Genomic DNA, 18,368 nt, shown 5'->3' with positions numbered 1-18,368 from the left:
TGAAAAACATGTAAATATTAAAAATAAGATTTGGTTGTATTAATTATCAATTCTACATGTTAATAATTTTTAAACAATTTTTAAATAATTTTTAAATAATTATTAAAAATAATTGATCTTTTTTAAAAATACTTTTTGTCAATAATATCCATTTATCGAATTTTATATTGTTAGCCAGAAATTCTAAAATGAAATGTTCAATACAAATTCACTTTAAAAAATTGATCGATACAAAAGAAGTAAGAATAATATTGTTTCCTTTTTCTTTATAAATAGTTTATTCGCGTAATATTGGGATTGGCGTTTAACCTGAAATGTCAAGCACAACAAGATATTGTACTATACTTATAAATGGGTGATTCTCCACAAAGTGGTAACTTTTGAATATGTTAAATTTTTTTCTTTTTAATTAATTTTTTGGAAAATTTTTTATGTAGATCTTTTTAATGAAGCTTGAGAATGATTATTTTATAGATATTTGAGCTTAATTCTTTCTTTAGTTTTATATACAAACAATTAAAAAATTTGTAATTTAAAGGTTAAATAATTTATTTAAAAAAGTTAATTTTCGACTGTTAATAATTATAAATAGTGTAAATAAACAAATAAAATTTACTCTGAACAAGTGTATTAAATTAAAAATAAGTAACATTCAAATCTAAAATTTTTATTTTTATTTAGATATAGAAAAAATAAATTTTAAATAAACAAACACTTTTATACAAAATATCAAATAATTTTCGAAACTCATGCCGAAATTCAAATTAAATAAACATGTTTTAATAAAAAAAAATTCTTAATATTCTTTTTTTTTACTTTAAACTACTTTAATTAATAAATAAATAATATTTTTACTCAGACCTGTTTTGATACAGGTTAATCGAGGTTAATAATATTTATTGAAAAAAACAAAACACTTCCATTACGCGAAACGAAATTAGGAACTGGAGTTTACAAATCAAAGAAAAAAATGAATTAAAACCGTAAAAATTCATAAAAATAAACAATTTTTGCAGATTATTAAAGAGATTTGCTTACTCTAAATCACTATTATTTTTATTTTTTTTATACATTTTCCCATCCAATTAACTTTTGAGTTTTATTCAACGCGCTTTTACCTTATTAGCTTTTTCCATCCACCACACATTTTTGGAAACTCTTGCGAGGGTCCAAAATTTCCTTTTTTTTTCTTCTTTCCTTTAAGAATTTTTAGAAACTTTCTGAGGGTCTAAAATTCTTAAACTTCCTTTTTCCAAGTAACACAAACTTTGGAAACTCACGGAGGGTCCGAGGTTGTGTTTATTCCTTTATTCCCTGTCATTTCCTTTTCCGGCGATTTTTGGAAACTTCCTGAGGTTCCATAATCGTTTTCCCCTTTTTTTTCAAGACCTTTTTTGGAAACTCGCGCAGGGTCCAAAAATTATAAATTCTTTTCCCAATATTTTTTTTATCATTACTTTAATTTTGATTGCGCGTCAAATTATTTCCCCAATTAAAGAAAACTTCGGAAACTCACAGAGGGTCCGAGATTTATTCCTGTTTAACCCATTAAAGCCCATGATTAGACAAATGAAAATATCATCAAAATTATTATTGGAAACAGGACTGTGGATCAAATAATGACTTTTGACGTCAAAAATTGTTTAAAAAATAATTTGTTTATAAAAATTGTTATAAACAAATAGAGAAAATTAATAAAATTTTAAAAACTAATAGCGCCATTCGATTCTACGTGAAAAATTACTAAAGGAACATGTATGACATTTTAAAAATTTTTACTCAGTTTGTTGTAAATAATTTATAAACAAATAATAATGCACACTCATGTACCTATTTGAGCCCATCATTACACAACTAAACATTTCATCAAAATTATGATTGGAAACAGGACTGCGGATCAAATAATGACTTTTGACGTCAAAAATTGTTTGAAAAATAATTTGTTTATAAAAATTGTTATAAACAAATAGAGAAAATTAATAACATTTTTAAAACTTATAGTGCCATTCGATTCTAAGGGAAAAGACTACTAGAATATTTTTTAAATTTAAAAAATTATGAATCAACAAATTCTGACTGCATTTGTTCGTATGAAATATTTAACCTTTAGAATTACTGTCACTGTTGTTCATTTGTTTATAACAATTTTTATAAACAAATTATTTTTTAAACAATTTTTGACGTCAAAAGTCATTATTTCATCCGCTGTCCTGTTTCCAATCATAATTTTGATGAAATGTTTAATTGTGTAATGATGGGCTCAAATAGGTACATGAGAGTGCACTATTTGTTTATAAATTATTTACAACAAATCGAGTGAAAATTTTTAAAAAGTCATACATGTTCCTTTAGTAATTTTTCACGTAGAATCTAATGGCGCTATTAGTTTTTAAAATTTTATCAATTTTCTTCATTTGTTTATAACAATTTTTATAAACAAATTATTTTTTAAACAATTTTTGACGTCAAAAGTCATTATTTGATCCGCAGTCCTGTTTCCAATAATAATTTTGATGATATTTTCATTTGTCTAATCATGGGCGTTAATGGGTTAAATTTGCTCCCTAAATTACCATTTTTACCGAGTTTTCGGAAATACTTGTTTTAACAAGGGTCCAAAATTCGCGGATATTGTCAAAGCCCAAAATTGACGGTATCATGTTAATGGAAATTAGAAAACGACACACAAAAACTTAGTTTTTGAGATGAACTTTCGAATAGAATAAATAAAAAAACGTTTAAAATAAAGTTTGTGCAAAATAAAACATATTAAACTTTATGATTCATGTGTGGAGAAACGACAAATGTGCATTTTTTTGAACATTTGCAATTGAATTACAACTTTTGTTTTAAAATAAAATTTTTTTTCGATTATGATATTACTAAAAAACATATTGAAGATTAATTATGCAAAAGGTTTAAGTAGATTTGATGACAATTTTTCAAGTTATTAAATAGGGAACAGTGGGGAAGCAATAGTGACCACTGAATGAAGAATCACTCAAATATAATATCTATATTGAGAAATAAACTTTTTTATTTAAAAATAATTTTTCTTCTCAAAATAGCGATTTATATAGAGAATAAAAAAAAAATTGATGCATGAAACATTTTATCCACAATCGAAAATGAAACTTTATTCCGCAGATGGCACCTAAATTTTTTTATTATTATTTACAGAAAATTACTGTTGAGCTCGTGTTTCCTTCCATTTTTAAACGAATACCGCGCGTACACTATCAAAGCAAGCGTTTCTCAAGTTTCTTTGCATTCAATATTTACACTTTTTTTTTTGCTGTACGTGTATAAGTACAATTTTATAAAGCAGAAAGTTTTTCTTTTTTTTTATAAATCAAATTTGTCAGGATATTTTTGTGATTATAAGAATAGAGCAATTTGGTACCTCTAATCAGGGGGAATCATCAAAAGAATATTTTTCAAAGGAAAAACATTCAAGATAGAAAGAGAGAAAGAGTATCTTTTTTTTTTAGAAAAAAAATATCGAAGATGCTTTCTATAGATTGTTAATTGCAGTTGTGGGTTACGAGAGTTGTTTTTTCCCTCTAACGCGTTTTGCAGTTTTTTTGTTTCATTTTTTTTTTTGGTTTTTTTTCGATTTTAAAACCGAACTTCTAAAAAGAAATTTTCCATTCAAAAAATAAATACAAAAGTGGATTTATTTTAATCTTTTTTGGTTATTTAAATTTAAATTGCAACGCTTTTTAATACCTCATAGTTTACTGTGTAATTATTCCACATAATAATAATAATTTAATTTTTAATACTTTTAGTACTAAATATACTGAACAATAAATAATTTTCAAGCCCATTATTATTAAAAGAAGATAAAAAAAATAAATAATCGCGACAAAGTGTAAAAATTTTGTAATTGATAAAACCCAGATTATCTTTTAATGTTTATCTTTGGAGTTAATTGCAACGAAGTACTTTTGGTGTATAGAGCTTTTAGATTATGTAAATGTATGGCGTATATATGCATTTATAATTATAATGCAGGAAGAAACCTATTTTCAGTTAAATTAAATGAAGATGGATGTTTTGATAATTTTCCAAAGAGCATGTCTGACGCCTTTGTATTTCAAAAAGGTTTAATTGCCAGCATGGGAGAATCTACTAATTATAGGGAAAATTTAAAAATCTTCATACTAACTTAATTATTGGTTACATTATTGATTTATTCACAAGCGTTTCTTTTCAAAAGCAAGCGCATCTACATATTAAAGAAAATATATATTCTTGAAAATATTACAAAAAAAAAATATTTAAAAAGTTTTTATTACGATTTTAATAATAGAAATTAAATCAGTAAATTCTCTATTTGTATTTATCAATTATCGATTATCGACAATTAATTATAATAATTTTAATGTTCTTTCATTTCTTCACTTTTTCAGTCCCTCACACTCTGAAGTTGTCTTTTGTTTATACTTTTGTCTTTTGTTAATTTTAGATAACTGTTTATATTTTCAAAATTTTTTTTTAAATTTCACAAAAGAATTCCATTTTTTTCTAAAATTTTAATAAATCCTTCTAAACAATTCAATTATTTTTTTAAATAGTAAAATCTTTACAAAAATTCAATGATTTTCAAAACAATATTAATTGAATTCCTCGGATGAATTCAAATATTTTTAAATATTTCTATAAATTTCAATTATTTCCTAAAATTTTAATAAATTCTTCCAAACAATTCAACTAATTTTATAAATTCAAAAATTTTTTGCAGGAATTAAATTATTTTTAATCAAATTTAAATAAAATTACATGCAAAGAATTTAATTATTTTCAAAAATTTCCATAAAATGCAATTTCAACAAGAATTTAAAATTCTCTAAAAATAATTCAATTATACTCAAAATATTTTTAAAAAATCCTATATAAAAATTAAATTACTTTCGAGGCAATTTTTAAATATATTCATTAAAAAAATTAAAAGAATTCAATTATTTTCAAAAAATAATAAAATTCTTGTGATAAATTCAATTATTTTCAAAAAATAATAAAATTCTTGTGATGAATTTAATTATTTTGAATATACTTAATTTTAATAAAATTCTTTAAAGAAATTCAATTATTCGAATTATCAATTATTTTTTTTGACAATTACGTAAATAATTGAACTTTGGAGAAGAATTTTGTTATTTATAAAGATAATTGGGATTTTTACGAAATTTTTTTTCAAATTTTGTACATAGATCAATTGTGTAAGAAGAATTTAATTTTTTTTTTAATAATTGAATTTCTGTAATTATTTGCAATTTCTCCAAAATTGAATTTTTTTAGTGTTTTCAACAAAAATTTTAATTAGAAAATTTTCAAATTCTATTATTTTTAAAATTGCTAATTTTATTTAAAAAAGGTAGTAAGAAGAATTGTTGCTAGTTATTGTAATTATACGTATCACAATTTTCACAATTGTAGTAAATAATTTGTATGCAAGTAAATATAATATGTAAATATAAATATACGAAGCAAATGTAATAAGTAAATAAAAATATAAATACGCAAAAAATATAAATATATAAAGTAAATATAATGTGTAAATATAAATATTGCAAGTAAATATAATTTACATTTAATAAATTACAAAGTTTCGAATATTAAAATTGAAAATACAAAAATTTGCTGATATATTAGATTTTACAAGAGATTATTCTCCAGGTATTATTAAATTCCAGTCACTTGATTATATAATATAACTTGGCTCAGTGAATTAACAACTTTTCGAAATTTTATTATCCAATTATGCTTCAAGTAAAATTTAACATGAAATTATTTAATCATATGAATAAATACAGCGAATTTTTGTAAATAATTAACTTTTCTATTAACTCCACGTATTTTAAAGCTAGAATATTAAAGTATAATTTCATCAATTTTATTTCCCTGTAAAAATCTACCCAGCTAGCTAAGCCAACTTTTGAAGAATATTAAAACTCTACTTTAAAAATCTCCAAGCGGATCAAATATTTAATTAACATTTAATGAAACTAATTTATATTTATAAAATTTTTTAATAAAATTAAAAATAAATTTCGGATGGAAAAGATTTAAAAGCAAAAGTTTATTAAAAATCTCCAAATGAAGTGACAAATATTAAATTCAAATTTAATAAAATTAATTTATTTTTGCCAAGAATTTTACTAAAATTTTGAGATATGAAATGGAGGGTCTGAAGTAAATTTTGACTTATTGGAGTAGAAATGATATCTTAACAGTTTGAATAGATATATATGCATGTGCATCTATTACACACTGAGTACCCTTACATGTATCTGTAATTGACTAAGTCTTGACTCGAGCCACAAATTTCAAAGTTTCAATTTGATTTGGAGAGTGACACTCACTGTCTAAACTTTAATTGATAAACTGCACCGATGAACCCCATGAATGTTCGAAAATTATTCATTGAATTTGCAGTGACTAACTATCTATGTCAACGAAACCCTTCTGTCATATTAAATGATCGTAAACGTACACAATACGCAGTTTAAGGAAATTTTCTCTCAACAACAACAAAAATTCTAATTAAAAATAAATTAATAGCGGGGAGAAAATTTATTAAAAAAAATAGAGTTCTGGAAAAAATAATATTACAATACAAAACCACTATGTTACAATACTTTGACAATTTTTTGTCTGACCAAAAATTGTTTTCACTATTGACAATGTAATTACAGGAATTTAATTATCTTCTCAAAACTCAAAACAAAAAATGTTGTCTGACTCTTCCTTTCATTTACTTCTTCTACTAGGAACAAAAAGCGTTTTTTCCTACTAAAATTCTCCTTTACTACTAAACATTAAAATTATCCAATTTACATAAAAAAAATTACATTTTACTTATAAAAGTGCCAACCCACATCGAAAAATTCCTTGAAAGTACAACAAGGATTCCATGAAATTTCCGTAAAGTTTCCATGGAAATTCTGCAAGTTATTTATTTTAAAAATATTTTAACATTTCCAGGTTTGTCATAGGTCAGGAAAATCAGGGCTAAGTCAGGAATTTTTATCAAAGTACTGGAAAAAATTGAATTTTCAAAAATTTTAATAACATTCTTGGCAACATTTTAATTATTTTCAAAAATTTTCCTCAATTTAATCATTTTCAATATCTACTATTTTATAATAAAATTTTTCAAAAGATTTCAATTATTTAAAAAAAAGTGTTGATAAAATTTAAAGCAAATATTACATTATTTTCAAAAATAATAAAATTCTTTACAGAGATTAAATTATTTTCAGGAATAATAAAACATAACATAGAATTTCAATTATATTTAATACAATTTTAATCGAATTCCTTGAAAAATGTAACTATTATAAAAAATTTTATTAAAATTCGTTAAAAGAATTCAATTATTTAAAAATTTGTTAATAAAATTCATTATAAAAATTAAATTTTAAGAAAGATTCAATTATTCAATTAATAATTTACTTTTGTATTTAAATAATTGAATTCTCGTAGAATTTTCTAATAAAAATTGATTTAAAAATTAATTTCAGTTAAAATTTTACATAATAATTGAATATTAAAAGCATTATAGCATAAATTTTTGAAAATAATTGAATTTTGAATATTTTTGAAAATAATTACATTTTTCATAGAATTTACTTAAAATTTTATTGAAAATAATTAAAATCCTGTGAAGAATTTTATTGTTTAGGAAAATAATTGAATGCTTGTAAAGAAATTTTATAAAATTTTTTTTTAAATAATTGAAGTCTTGTGAAGAATTTTATTATTTTTGAAAATAGTTCACTTCTTGCCACGAATTTTTATTACATTTTTTTTAAATAATTGAAATCCTGTCAAGATTTGTATTATATATGAAAATAATTGAATTCTTGCAATGCATTTTATTACATTTTTTTTAAAAATAATTGAATTCATTTAAGAAATTTTATTAAAATAGTAGATTTTTAAAATATTTGAATTTCATCGAAAAATTTCATTATTTTTGAAATGTAATTGAATTCTTGCAAACAATTTTTAATAATAATTACATTTTTTGAGGAATTTATTTAAAATTGTATTAAAAATCATTGAAATCCTATGAAAAATTTTATTATTTATGAAAATAATTGAATTCATGTGAAAAATTGTATTACTTGTAAAAATAATTGAATTCTTGGGAATGGATTTTATTAAAATTTTTGTAAATAGTTTAATATATTTTTAAAAAATTTTCTGGAAATTTAAATTATTACAAAACATGAAGACATCAATAACTTCGAGTCTTCGACTCGGAGTGTTCGATATCTTCATGTTTTGTAATTATATTCTTAGAATTTGTTGAATTTCATTAAGGTTTGAATTTGAAATTTTTTGAAAATCTTAATTCCTATGGAATAATAATAATGATTAAATATTTATTTAAAAAAGAATTTTTTGGTGTTTTAGAATAATTTTACAATTAAAAAAATTCGTAATTAAATGTAATAGAACAGTTTTTTGAGTGTCTAATCATTTTTAGAATCTAATAATAACCTTTCTTGCAATTTTTTTGCAAAATGCGTATTTCATTCAAGTTTTGCAAAAAAATTGCAACAAAGCTTATTATTAGACTCTAATCATAATAGAAATGTTAAAATATTATTAAAATATAAAACTTGCAGAATTTTCAAGAAAATTCCATGGAATTTCCAAGGGGGTACTTCCATGTAATTTTTCGACGTGGTAAAGAATATAGTTTTTATTTTTCAGAGGTTAAATATTGTAAAAATAGAAGAAACGATACACTTTTTTTTCCTTGAAAATTTTTGTATTAAAAAATAAAAACCACAACGAGCAGGATCAAATATATTTAAATTTACTCGTAAAAATACATCATAATACCTGTTTTGCTAATTAGGTCGAAATTTGTTGAAATAAATCAATACTCCAATTTTTTTTTAAATTTTCCACTTTTCAGAAAAAAAAAATTTCATCTGTTTTGTTTTATTCTCCTGGCAATTTTTCAAATAAAAAAAACATAACGTTCTACCAATTTTCAGAGAAATTGGATAAAATGATAAAAGTTCGAAGAGAGGGGGAAGAGAGAGGCTAAAATTGCTTTTGTACTATATGAAAATTAGGTCCAACAATCACTGTAAAAGAAAATAGTAGATACAGATGATTGATGTTCAAATTATACTCTCCTGAATAAATCGAAAACTCTTTTTATCATCCAATATTCCTATAGCGTAGAAATGATTTGCAGATTTAGAATTTTCTAAATTTATTTCATTTCTAGTTTGGAGAATAAATTTAATTTGTGATCTTTCTAAAAATAGCCCTTAGATAATTAAAGACTGCAGTACTTCTTGATTAATTATCCCCTTCTTTCGAATAGTGATGAATGAAAAAAACTAATTTTTTCCCCTTTCTATTTTTTTTTACTATTGAAGAATTAATTCAGTTACGCAATCCATTGATTGACAACAATTTTTTTTTCTTTGAGTATAAAATGTCATAACGGAAAAAATTATATGCATTTTACATTTGAAAAAGTGATGAATGAGTTGGTTTTGTCATTTATTTGAACGGAAGAAAATTTCACTATATGTATATATAGTGAGAGAGAAGGAAATATAAAAATGGGGAAATATGTGCAATAAAATGATTGGCTTTTACGATTTATCGTAAAAGTATATAAAATTTGAGACATGGTGAATTTAGACGACATTTCGTGTTAAGTTTTTGAGGTCATAGATAAAAAAAAGAAGGAAGAAAAAATTGTTTTATAGAAAGTAGAGAAACTATTGTCGAAAAGAGTAAAAAGCTGTGCTTAAAACTTGGGAATATTTTTAAATAAAGAGTAAAAAGTTTAGAATATTTCAAATTTGAAGTATTTTTTTATTTGCAAAATTATCAAATTCACGATTCGAAAATTTTTTGCTTCAAATAATAATTAAAAGATTTAGAATATTTTCAATGGGAAAGAAACACTTTAGGCTATATTTAATAAGAAAAATTAGGAAATAAAATAATTGTAATTTTTTTAATAAATTAAAAAAGTTCTTACTAAGAAAATTAATTAAATAGATAAAAATTATTAGGAGGAGGAAAATGTTTGAAATTATTTTTAATAAAGTGTAAATTCACTTTTTATGATTAATTGATAAGCGAATCATTATTTTTTTAGAATTAATAAGAGTAGTGCGTTATTTTCACATGAAAAGATTCATCGTGATTCGAAAACCAATTTGTATTTCATTGAAATGAATCCACGAGTACCACCAAGCTCCTTGAAAAAAAGGTAGCTTAATAAAACAGATATTGCTTCTTTCTTTTTTTGTCAATTTCTTCTTCCAATTAAAACTCGAGTTACATGCACTCTTCGACGTCATAACAAAAGAGGACACTTTCCTTTTTTTTCTGCCTATCTATTTCCACATCACTCATTTATTCCAATTTTTTACTTTCCCTTTGATTAATATTTATTGGTCCTCGGAATTTTTCCTCCTCTTCCAAAAAACGAAAATTATTTTTACTCTGTTATTTACGAATTTCAGTTTTTAACAATTAATGTTCTTAGAAAATTAAATTTAAAACACAAAACAAAATAGAGGAAAAAGAACTTAAAATAAAAAAATTGAGGAAAAAAAATTGTAATTATTAATTTTGATAATAAAAATAAAAAATAGATAAATTTTAATTTTGGTAGTAAGGGAGAATTTTAGTGAGACAAAATTATTCTCTTGCGGAATACAAGTAGTAAAAGAAAGAAATAGTCAGACAACATATTTTTTTTGTTTTTGGAAACATAATTAAATTCCTGTAATTACAGTGTCAGTGGTAAAAACAATTTTTGGTCAGACGAAAAATTGGTAAAATATTGTAACACTGGTGTGAGTAGAAAAAGTCAGAATTTGTTCAGACAGACGTGTTTTTATGTAAGTTTAGAAATAGTAATAACTAACAGTTATAGACAGACCAAACATGCATTAATTTTTCAATTCCAGATTCAGTGGAAAAAGGCAGTTACAATCAGACAAAATGTTTCTCACACAATCGATCACTTTATTCACTTAAAAAAACTTTTTGTCTGACTCTTCGTTTTCTTTACTACTTATTTTGTTTCCAGTGGTAAGAGACAGTTATAGACGGACAAAAATTTGCCAAATTGTGATAAAATTAGTAGAAAAAGTCATTTGTGGTCAGACAAAATATTTATGATTATTGTTGGTATCTTCCAAGCAGTAAAACACGGTTTTAAAAAAATTGTAATAAGGCGAAATGTATTTGTTAATCTCAAAATTAGTAGAAAAATACAATTATTTTTTATTCTTTCGTTTCCAGTAGTAGAAGTCGATTATAGTCAGACAAACGTTTCTGAATTTTGCAACAGTAATTTTAATGTCAGTAGTGGGAGAAAATTTGGTCAGACATACGATAAAAATATTTTTTATTATTTTTTTCTTATTATAAAACATAAAGAAAACATAAACATAAAACATAAAATTATGTTTTATAATAATTAAAGATGACCCAGTGATAAAATCATAATTTATAATTATAAAAATATTGCTAGTGTAACTTCTTCAAAATTTCTTTCATCATTTCAATGCAATTATTATTTTCTATATAGTATTTTTAACTAAAATTCTCCTTTAAATCAATTATTTTTAATAATTTTTGAAAAAGTTCTTCGAGAATTTGCATTTCTATTTGTTTACAATACATTTTTGCAAAAATTCGATTATTCGGAAATTTTTTAATTAAATATCTTTCTTTGATAATAGTCAAGTAATCGGTTATTTGAATCAAAGTTTTTTATTTCTGAAATATTTTAACATTTCCAGTTTTGTCATAGGTCAGAAAAATCAGGGAAAAGTCAGGAATTTTTATTAAAGTACTGTAAAAAATTGAATTTTCAAAAATTTAATCAAATTCTTGTCAAAATTTCAATTATTTTCAAACAATTTCATCAATTTAATTATTTTCAATGTCTACTCTTTTATAATAAAATTTTTCAAAAGATTTCAATTATTTAAAAAAGTGTTGATAAATTTTAAAGCAAACATTACATTATTTTCAAAAATAATAAAATTTTTAACAGAGATTCAATTATTTTCATAAATAATAAAACTTATGATAAAATTTCAATTATTTTTAAAACAATTTTAATCGAATTCCTAGAAAAATGTAATTATGCTTGAAGATTTTATTAAAATTCGTCGAAAAATAATTGAATTATTTAAAAATTTGTTGATAAAATTCTTTATGAGGATTTAATTTTAAAAAACATTCATTTATTTAATAAATTATTTATTTGCATTTTATTTGTATTTAAATAATTGAATTCTCGTAGAATTTTCTAATAAAAATTGATTTAAAAATGAATTTCAGTTAAAATTTTACATAATAATTGAATAATAAAAGCATTATATAGCATGAATTATCAAAAATAATTGAATTATGAATATTTTTGAAAATAATTACATTTTTCATAGAATTTACTTAAAATTGTAATTAAAAATAATTAAAATCCTGTGAAGAATTTTATTATTTAGGAAAACAATTGAATTCTTGTAAAGAAATTTTATTACATTTTTTTTAAATAATTGAAATCCTGTCAAGAATTGTATTATTTATGAAAATAATTGAATTCTTGCAATGCATTTTATTCCCTTTTTTTTAAATAATTGAATTCATTTAAGAAATTTTATTAAAATAGTAGATTTTGAAAATATTTGAATTTCATCGAAGAATTTCATTATTTTTGAAATGTAATTGAATTCTTGCAAAAAATTTTTGATAATAATTACATTTTTTGACGGATTTATTTAAAATTGTATTAAAAGTATTTGAAATCCTATGAAAAATTTTATTATTTATGAAAATAATTGAATTCATGTGAAAAATTTTATTACTTGTAAAAATAATTTAATTCTTAGGAACGGATTTTATTAAAATTTTTGTAAATAGTTTAATATATTTTTGAAAAATTTTCTGGAAATTTAAATTATTACAAAACATGAAGACACCGATAACTCCGAGTCTTCGACTCGGAGTGATCGATATTTTCATGTTTTGTAATGATATTCTTATAATTTGTTGAATTTCATAAAGGTTTGAATGTGAAATTTTTTGAAAATCTTAATTTCTATGGAATAATAATAATGATTAAATATTTATTTAAAAAAGAATTTTTTGGTGTTTTGGGAGCGTTCAAAAATGATGTCACGCAATTTTTTGGGATTTTAAACCCCCACCTCCCCCCTGTCACGCAATTTCATGCAATTTCCCATGTAAAAATACATTGTGTCACGTTTAGTAGAGATCCTCCCCTTCCCCAAGAAACGTGACATCATTTGTGAACGCTCCCTTTGGAATAATTTTACAATTAAAAAAATTCGTAATTAAATGTAATAAAACTGTTTTTTGAGTGTGTAATCATTTTTAGAATCTAATAATAAGCTTTGTTGCAATTTTTTTTGCAAAATGCGTATTTCATTGAAGTTTTGCAAAAAAATTGCAACAAAGCTTATTATTAGACTCTAATCATAATAGAAATATTAAAATAATATTAAAATATAAAACTTGCAGAATTTCCATGGAATTTCCAGGGGGATACTTCCATGGAATTTTTCGACGTGGAAAGTTAAAAGCGTTTAGTCAATAGAAAATTTTATTCTCTACACAGTAGTAAAAGTCCTTTCCTGTCAGACGAAACTACTGTTGATACATTATTTTATCGTTTCAGTAAAAAAGGATATTTATATTCAGACATAAAACTTTCTAATTATTGTAATTTGGATTGAAGCACAATATTTCCAATATTAGTAGTTAACAAACATTTTAGTCAGACAAACTTTCTAAAATTATTTATAATATTTATGTTAAGTATTAAAAAACAGTTTCTGTCAGACAAAAAATCTCGTTTATTTATTTAATTTTTTTATGTTGCAAAAAAATTGAAATTTAATACGTAAGAATTAATTTCGTTGAAGAAATTAAATATTAAATTATTTTCGTTTAAGTTTTAGTGCGCAGGATACACAAAATAAAAATACATTAGTTTTTCTTTTAAATTTAATTTTAGACATAAATGTAAAATGATTGCAAAAAAAAAAAATTGTTGTAATTTGTTTAAGGTTTCTGCCCGGAAGAACGAAAAGAAGATCACTGGCAGCGAATGCCGTTGCCACTGAGCAAAAAGCCAGTAAAGTATTGGGACTGGTGTTCTTCACATTCGTATTATGTTGGACGCCATTTTTTGTGCTAAATATCATTTTTGCAGCGTGTCCACATTGTTCAGTGCCAAATCATGTTGTCGTCACATGCCTTTGGTTAGGATATGTATCATCTACAATTAATCCAGTAATCTACACAGTCTTTAATAAGACTTTCAGAGCTGCCTTTATTCGACTTCTAAAATGCCAATGTTCCAGGTAATTTTTCTTTCATTATTACAATTAATAATAAAAAATACCAAGTTTTGAATATTTTTCTTTTAAAAACCAAAATTTTAAAAAAATAACTAATTTTTTAAGAAAAATTTTTTTTCGAACTTTTTTTTTACATTTTTTATTGACATTTTTTTCGTTTTTTATTTCTTTATTTAAAAAAAAACAAACAGGGAAAGTGATGGACATTTTTCTGTGATGAAAAATAGTTCTTTTATCATTTCGTCACTTCTTTTCTCGATATGATTTTTAGTTTCAGAAAAATGTCACGGAAAAGTTCTGGGTTTTACTAAACAAAAGGAATTCGACTTCCTTTACTCTCAAATTTTGCCTTTGGGTTTCAGACTTTTTCTAAAAATGAAAATTTCAGGTAAATATGAAATAATTTTTGTGGAGAAAATAATAATGCATATTTAATTAATAATTTCCAACCCTTTGTATAATGGAAAACTGCTTTATAACTGAAAATTATTTGCATATATGTGTATATCACTTCTCATAAAGCAAACAATTCGCTTACTAATTATTCTTCATTTTGATTATTATAACAATGAGTCTGGAAATAATTTTATTTTTCTTCAGTGTAAAATGTCAATATTTGTTTCTAAATGTATTTTTTCAAATAATTTTTTTTTTATATATTTTTTTAATTTGTTTATTTATTCTTTATATGTTTATTATTTTTTTTATATATTTATTTTGATTATTTCGTTTATTTTATTTATTTACTTTTTGTTCGTTCACTTTTTATTTATTTCTACCCTCAATTTTACTTTTTTTGTTAATTATTTATTTAAAGCAATTTCAATTTATTAGTTGATTTATTTTTATTTTATAGACTAAAAAATTTATTTTTAGTACATTTGAACTCTCTTCGCTGGTAAAATGCGTGTGTATTGTACCTTCCAGTTGCCTCCACATGTATCATTAATCAACGTAACAAATTATGCTGGTTGTTGATGTAAATTAAACTATTAAATATTACCCTCCATTAAAGTACTACATTGGTTCATTAAAAATCCATTAAAAAATGAAATTTCAAATCCATTCTAATCTATCATTTAAAACTGAAAATCAATCTCTATCTATATTCATTAAATTGCGTGTATAATAATCTCTCAAAGTGTAATTAAAATGCTTTCTGTTTATTATTTGCAAATATTAATTTCTTTTTGCAATAATTTTTTTTGGGGGGGGGGGTGGAGAGAGACTTTTTGTTGAAAGAAAACTTTCCTCTAAAATTACAAGATCGTATACTTGAAAAAAAAATTTTTAACATCTTGTAAAATAAAATCAAACTAAAAAATTTTTAAAAATTAAAAAATGAAGAATAGAAGAAAAATCAATGTAAAGGAATTAAAAATTGAAAAAGTAAGAAAATAAAATTAAAAAAAAGGGAAAAAATGAAAAACTGGAAAAGGAAGAAATTAAAAGAATACGAATAAGTAAAAAATTGGAAAAACTAAAAATAAAATAAATGAAAAAGAATCAAATAAATTTGAAAAATAATAAAAACAGTAGAAATTGAATTAGAAAATTAATTACTTATCTTTTGAAAAATACAAATATTATTGTATGAGTTTTACAGTTATTTTATGATAAAAGAACGAAAAGTTCGTAAATTGTACGATATAATTTGGAGAATTTTAGAGAAATTACAAATGAATGCAGAAATTCAATTATATTCAAAAATTTTTAAAAATTCTCCAATAGAAATTTCAATTATTTTTAGAAATAATAAAATTCTTCTCCTAAATTCAATTATTTTCAACAATTTTTCTCTTTTCAATGATTTTCAATATCTACTATTTTAATAAAATTTTCCAAAAGAATTCAATTAATTGAAAAAAATTTTAATAAAATTCTACGCAAACATTATAATTGTTGTCATAAAATAATAAAAATTTCACAGGAATTCAATAATTTACAAATTTTTTATTAATTTCTTCGCAACAATTCAAATATTTTCATAAATAATAAAATTTTTACAGAGGTTAAATTATTTTCGTAAATAATAAAATTGTTTTTAGGAATTCAATTATTTTCATAAATAATAAAACTCATCGCTGAATTTCAATTACTTTCTTCAAACAATTTTAATCGAATTCGTAGAAAAATTAATCTAAATTATTTTTAAAAATTTTATTAAACTTCGTCAAGAGAGTTTAATTATTTAAAAATGCTTTCAATAAAATTCTTTATGATAATTAAATTTTAAGAAACATTCAATTATTCAATAAATTATTTTTTTTTGATTAAAATAATTGAATTCTAGTATAGAATTTTAAAAAAAAATTGATTTAAAAATTAATTTCAGTTAAAATTTTATATTATAATTGAATATATTAAAAGCATTAAAGCGTGAATTTTTTGAAATAATTGAATTCTGAAAGGGTTTCAAATTAATATCTTTGAAATTCAAAATCTGAATTTTTCATATTTTTAACTAACAGTTCTGTGGAATTAATTTTTTCGTGAAAGTTTATTTTATGACTTTTTTAAAAATTATTTCAAGTTTTATTTTCTAATACATATTTAATAGAAGAATTTACGAATAATTGAAATTTTGTAAAATTGAATTGTAAACAAATGAATTTGATAATTCTCAAAGAACTGTTTCAAAAATTATTGAAAATAATGTTTATAGAGAAGAATTTTAGTTGAAAGCAGGAAAAAAAAATTAAATTTGGAAAAGTTACAAATTATTGCAGAAATCCAATTATTTTTAACACAATTTCAATCGAATTTCTCGGGAAAAAAATTACTCTAAAAAATTTTATTAAAATTGACCGAAGGAATTTAATTAAAGGTAAAAATTTGTTGATAAAATTCTGTATGGGAATTGAATTTTAAGAATCATTCAATTATTCAATAAATTATTTATTTTTGCAGTTAAATAATTGAATTCTAGTAGAATTTTCTAATAAAAATTGATTTGAAGATGAATTTTAGTTAAAATTTTAGATAATAATTGAATATTAAAAGCAATATAGCGTGAATTTTTAAAAATAATTGAATTTTGAAATGAATTTTTTTGTACAAGTTTAATTGAATTTTGTTAATATTATTTTAAGTTTTTTATTTTCTAATATTTATTTAATTAAAGAATGTACGAATAATTGAAATTTCGTAGAATTGAATATTGTAAACAAATGGATTTGAAAATTGTCAAAGAACTTTTTCGAAAATTATTGAAAATAATTGATTTAAAGATGAATTTTAGTTCGAGCCCTGTATTAATTAATTAATTTCTTAATTACAATTATTTTTGAAACGAATAATTATTTAAAAACAGAAAAAGTTAATTAATTTCTTTATTGCAATTATTTTTGAAACGAATAATTTTTGAAAAACAGAAAAAATTATTTAATTTTTTTATTACAATTATTTTTAACACGAATAATTTCTAGAAAATAAAACATTAATTAATTTCTTTACTACAATTATTTTTTAAACGAATAATTTAAAAAAAAAAATAGAAAAAATCTCTATGAAAATATTTTTGATTGAACATTTTGTTATTATTGGCATAAAAATGGCAAAAAGGGGACTTGATTAATTTAATTATCGTGCAATAAAATTGGAAAATCGATTAAAGTATGGGTGAAATTTGTGAAATTACAGGTCAGGAAGATTGGCCAGATATCGTTCGGTGACAGAAGCGAGTCGAGGGACATTAAACGTCTGTGCCCCAGGTACACTTCCACTTGCTATTAGTCTTCAGGGTACTCCACTTCTGACGCCAACGGCAAATACCACTGCAAATTCAGAAGCCGGTGGTTCATATGTCACCATGATTCACAGAAATCCAGGTTCTCTCTATCGTGACACGTTTCTTATTCACGATCAAAATTGCTGAGAATTTTTTTTTTAATTATAACTTTTCAGCCATCAAAAAAGGATCTCAATCAAAAAAAAAAAAAAAATTATTATCAATGACAATTTTTTTTT

At 22.4% G+C, this 18,368-nt stretch overlaps 1 protein-coding gene across 2 annotated transcripts in view; it reads left to right on the top strand.

Annotated features, from left to right (window-relative positions):
• Positions 1–18,368, top strand: part of LOC122507724 (5-hydroxytryptamine receptor 2C-like) — a 196,096-nt gene extending 177,728 nt beyond the window's left edge. The window contains exons 5-7 of one of the 2 annotated variants that reach the window (XR_006302143.1): positions 14,106–14,402; positions 14,671–14,787; positions 18,042–18,171. Coding sequence is in view for 1 of the 2 variants with exons in the window: in XM_043620587.1 (XP_043476522.1) it covers positions 14,106–14,402; positions 18,042–18,276 (532 nt within the window). In the remaining variant the exon portion in view is untranslated. Of the gene's footprint in view, positions 1–14,105; positions 14,403–14,670; positions 14,788–18,041 lie in introns of both variants that reach the window. The other variant, XM_043620587.1, reaches the window with a different exon arrangement.

Source organism: Leptopilina heterotoma, unplaced genomic scaffold, assembly GCF_015476425.1.
Source record: "Leptopilina heterotoma isolate Lh14 unplaced genomic scaffold, ASM1547642v1 Lhet_51, whole genome shotgun sequence".
NCBI lineage: Eukaryota > Metazoa > Arthropoda > Insecta > Hymenoptera > Figitidae > Leptopilina > Leptopilina heterotoma.
The sequence above is the reverse complement of the archived record's forward strand: the minus strand, read 5'-3'. Positions and strand labels throughout refer to the sequence as shown.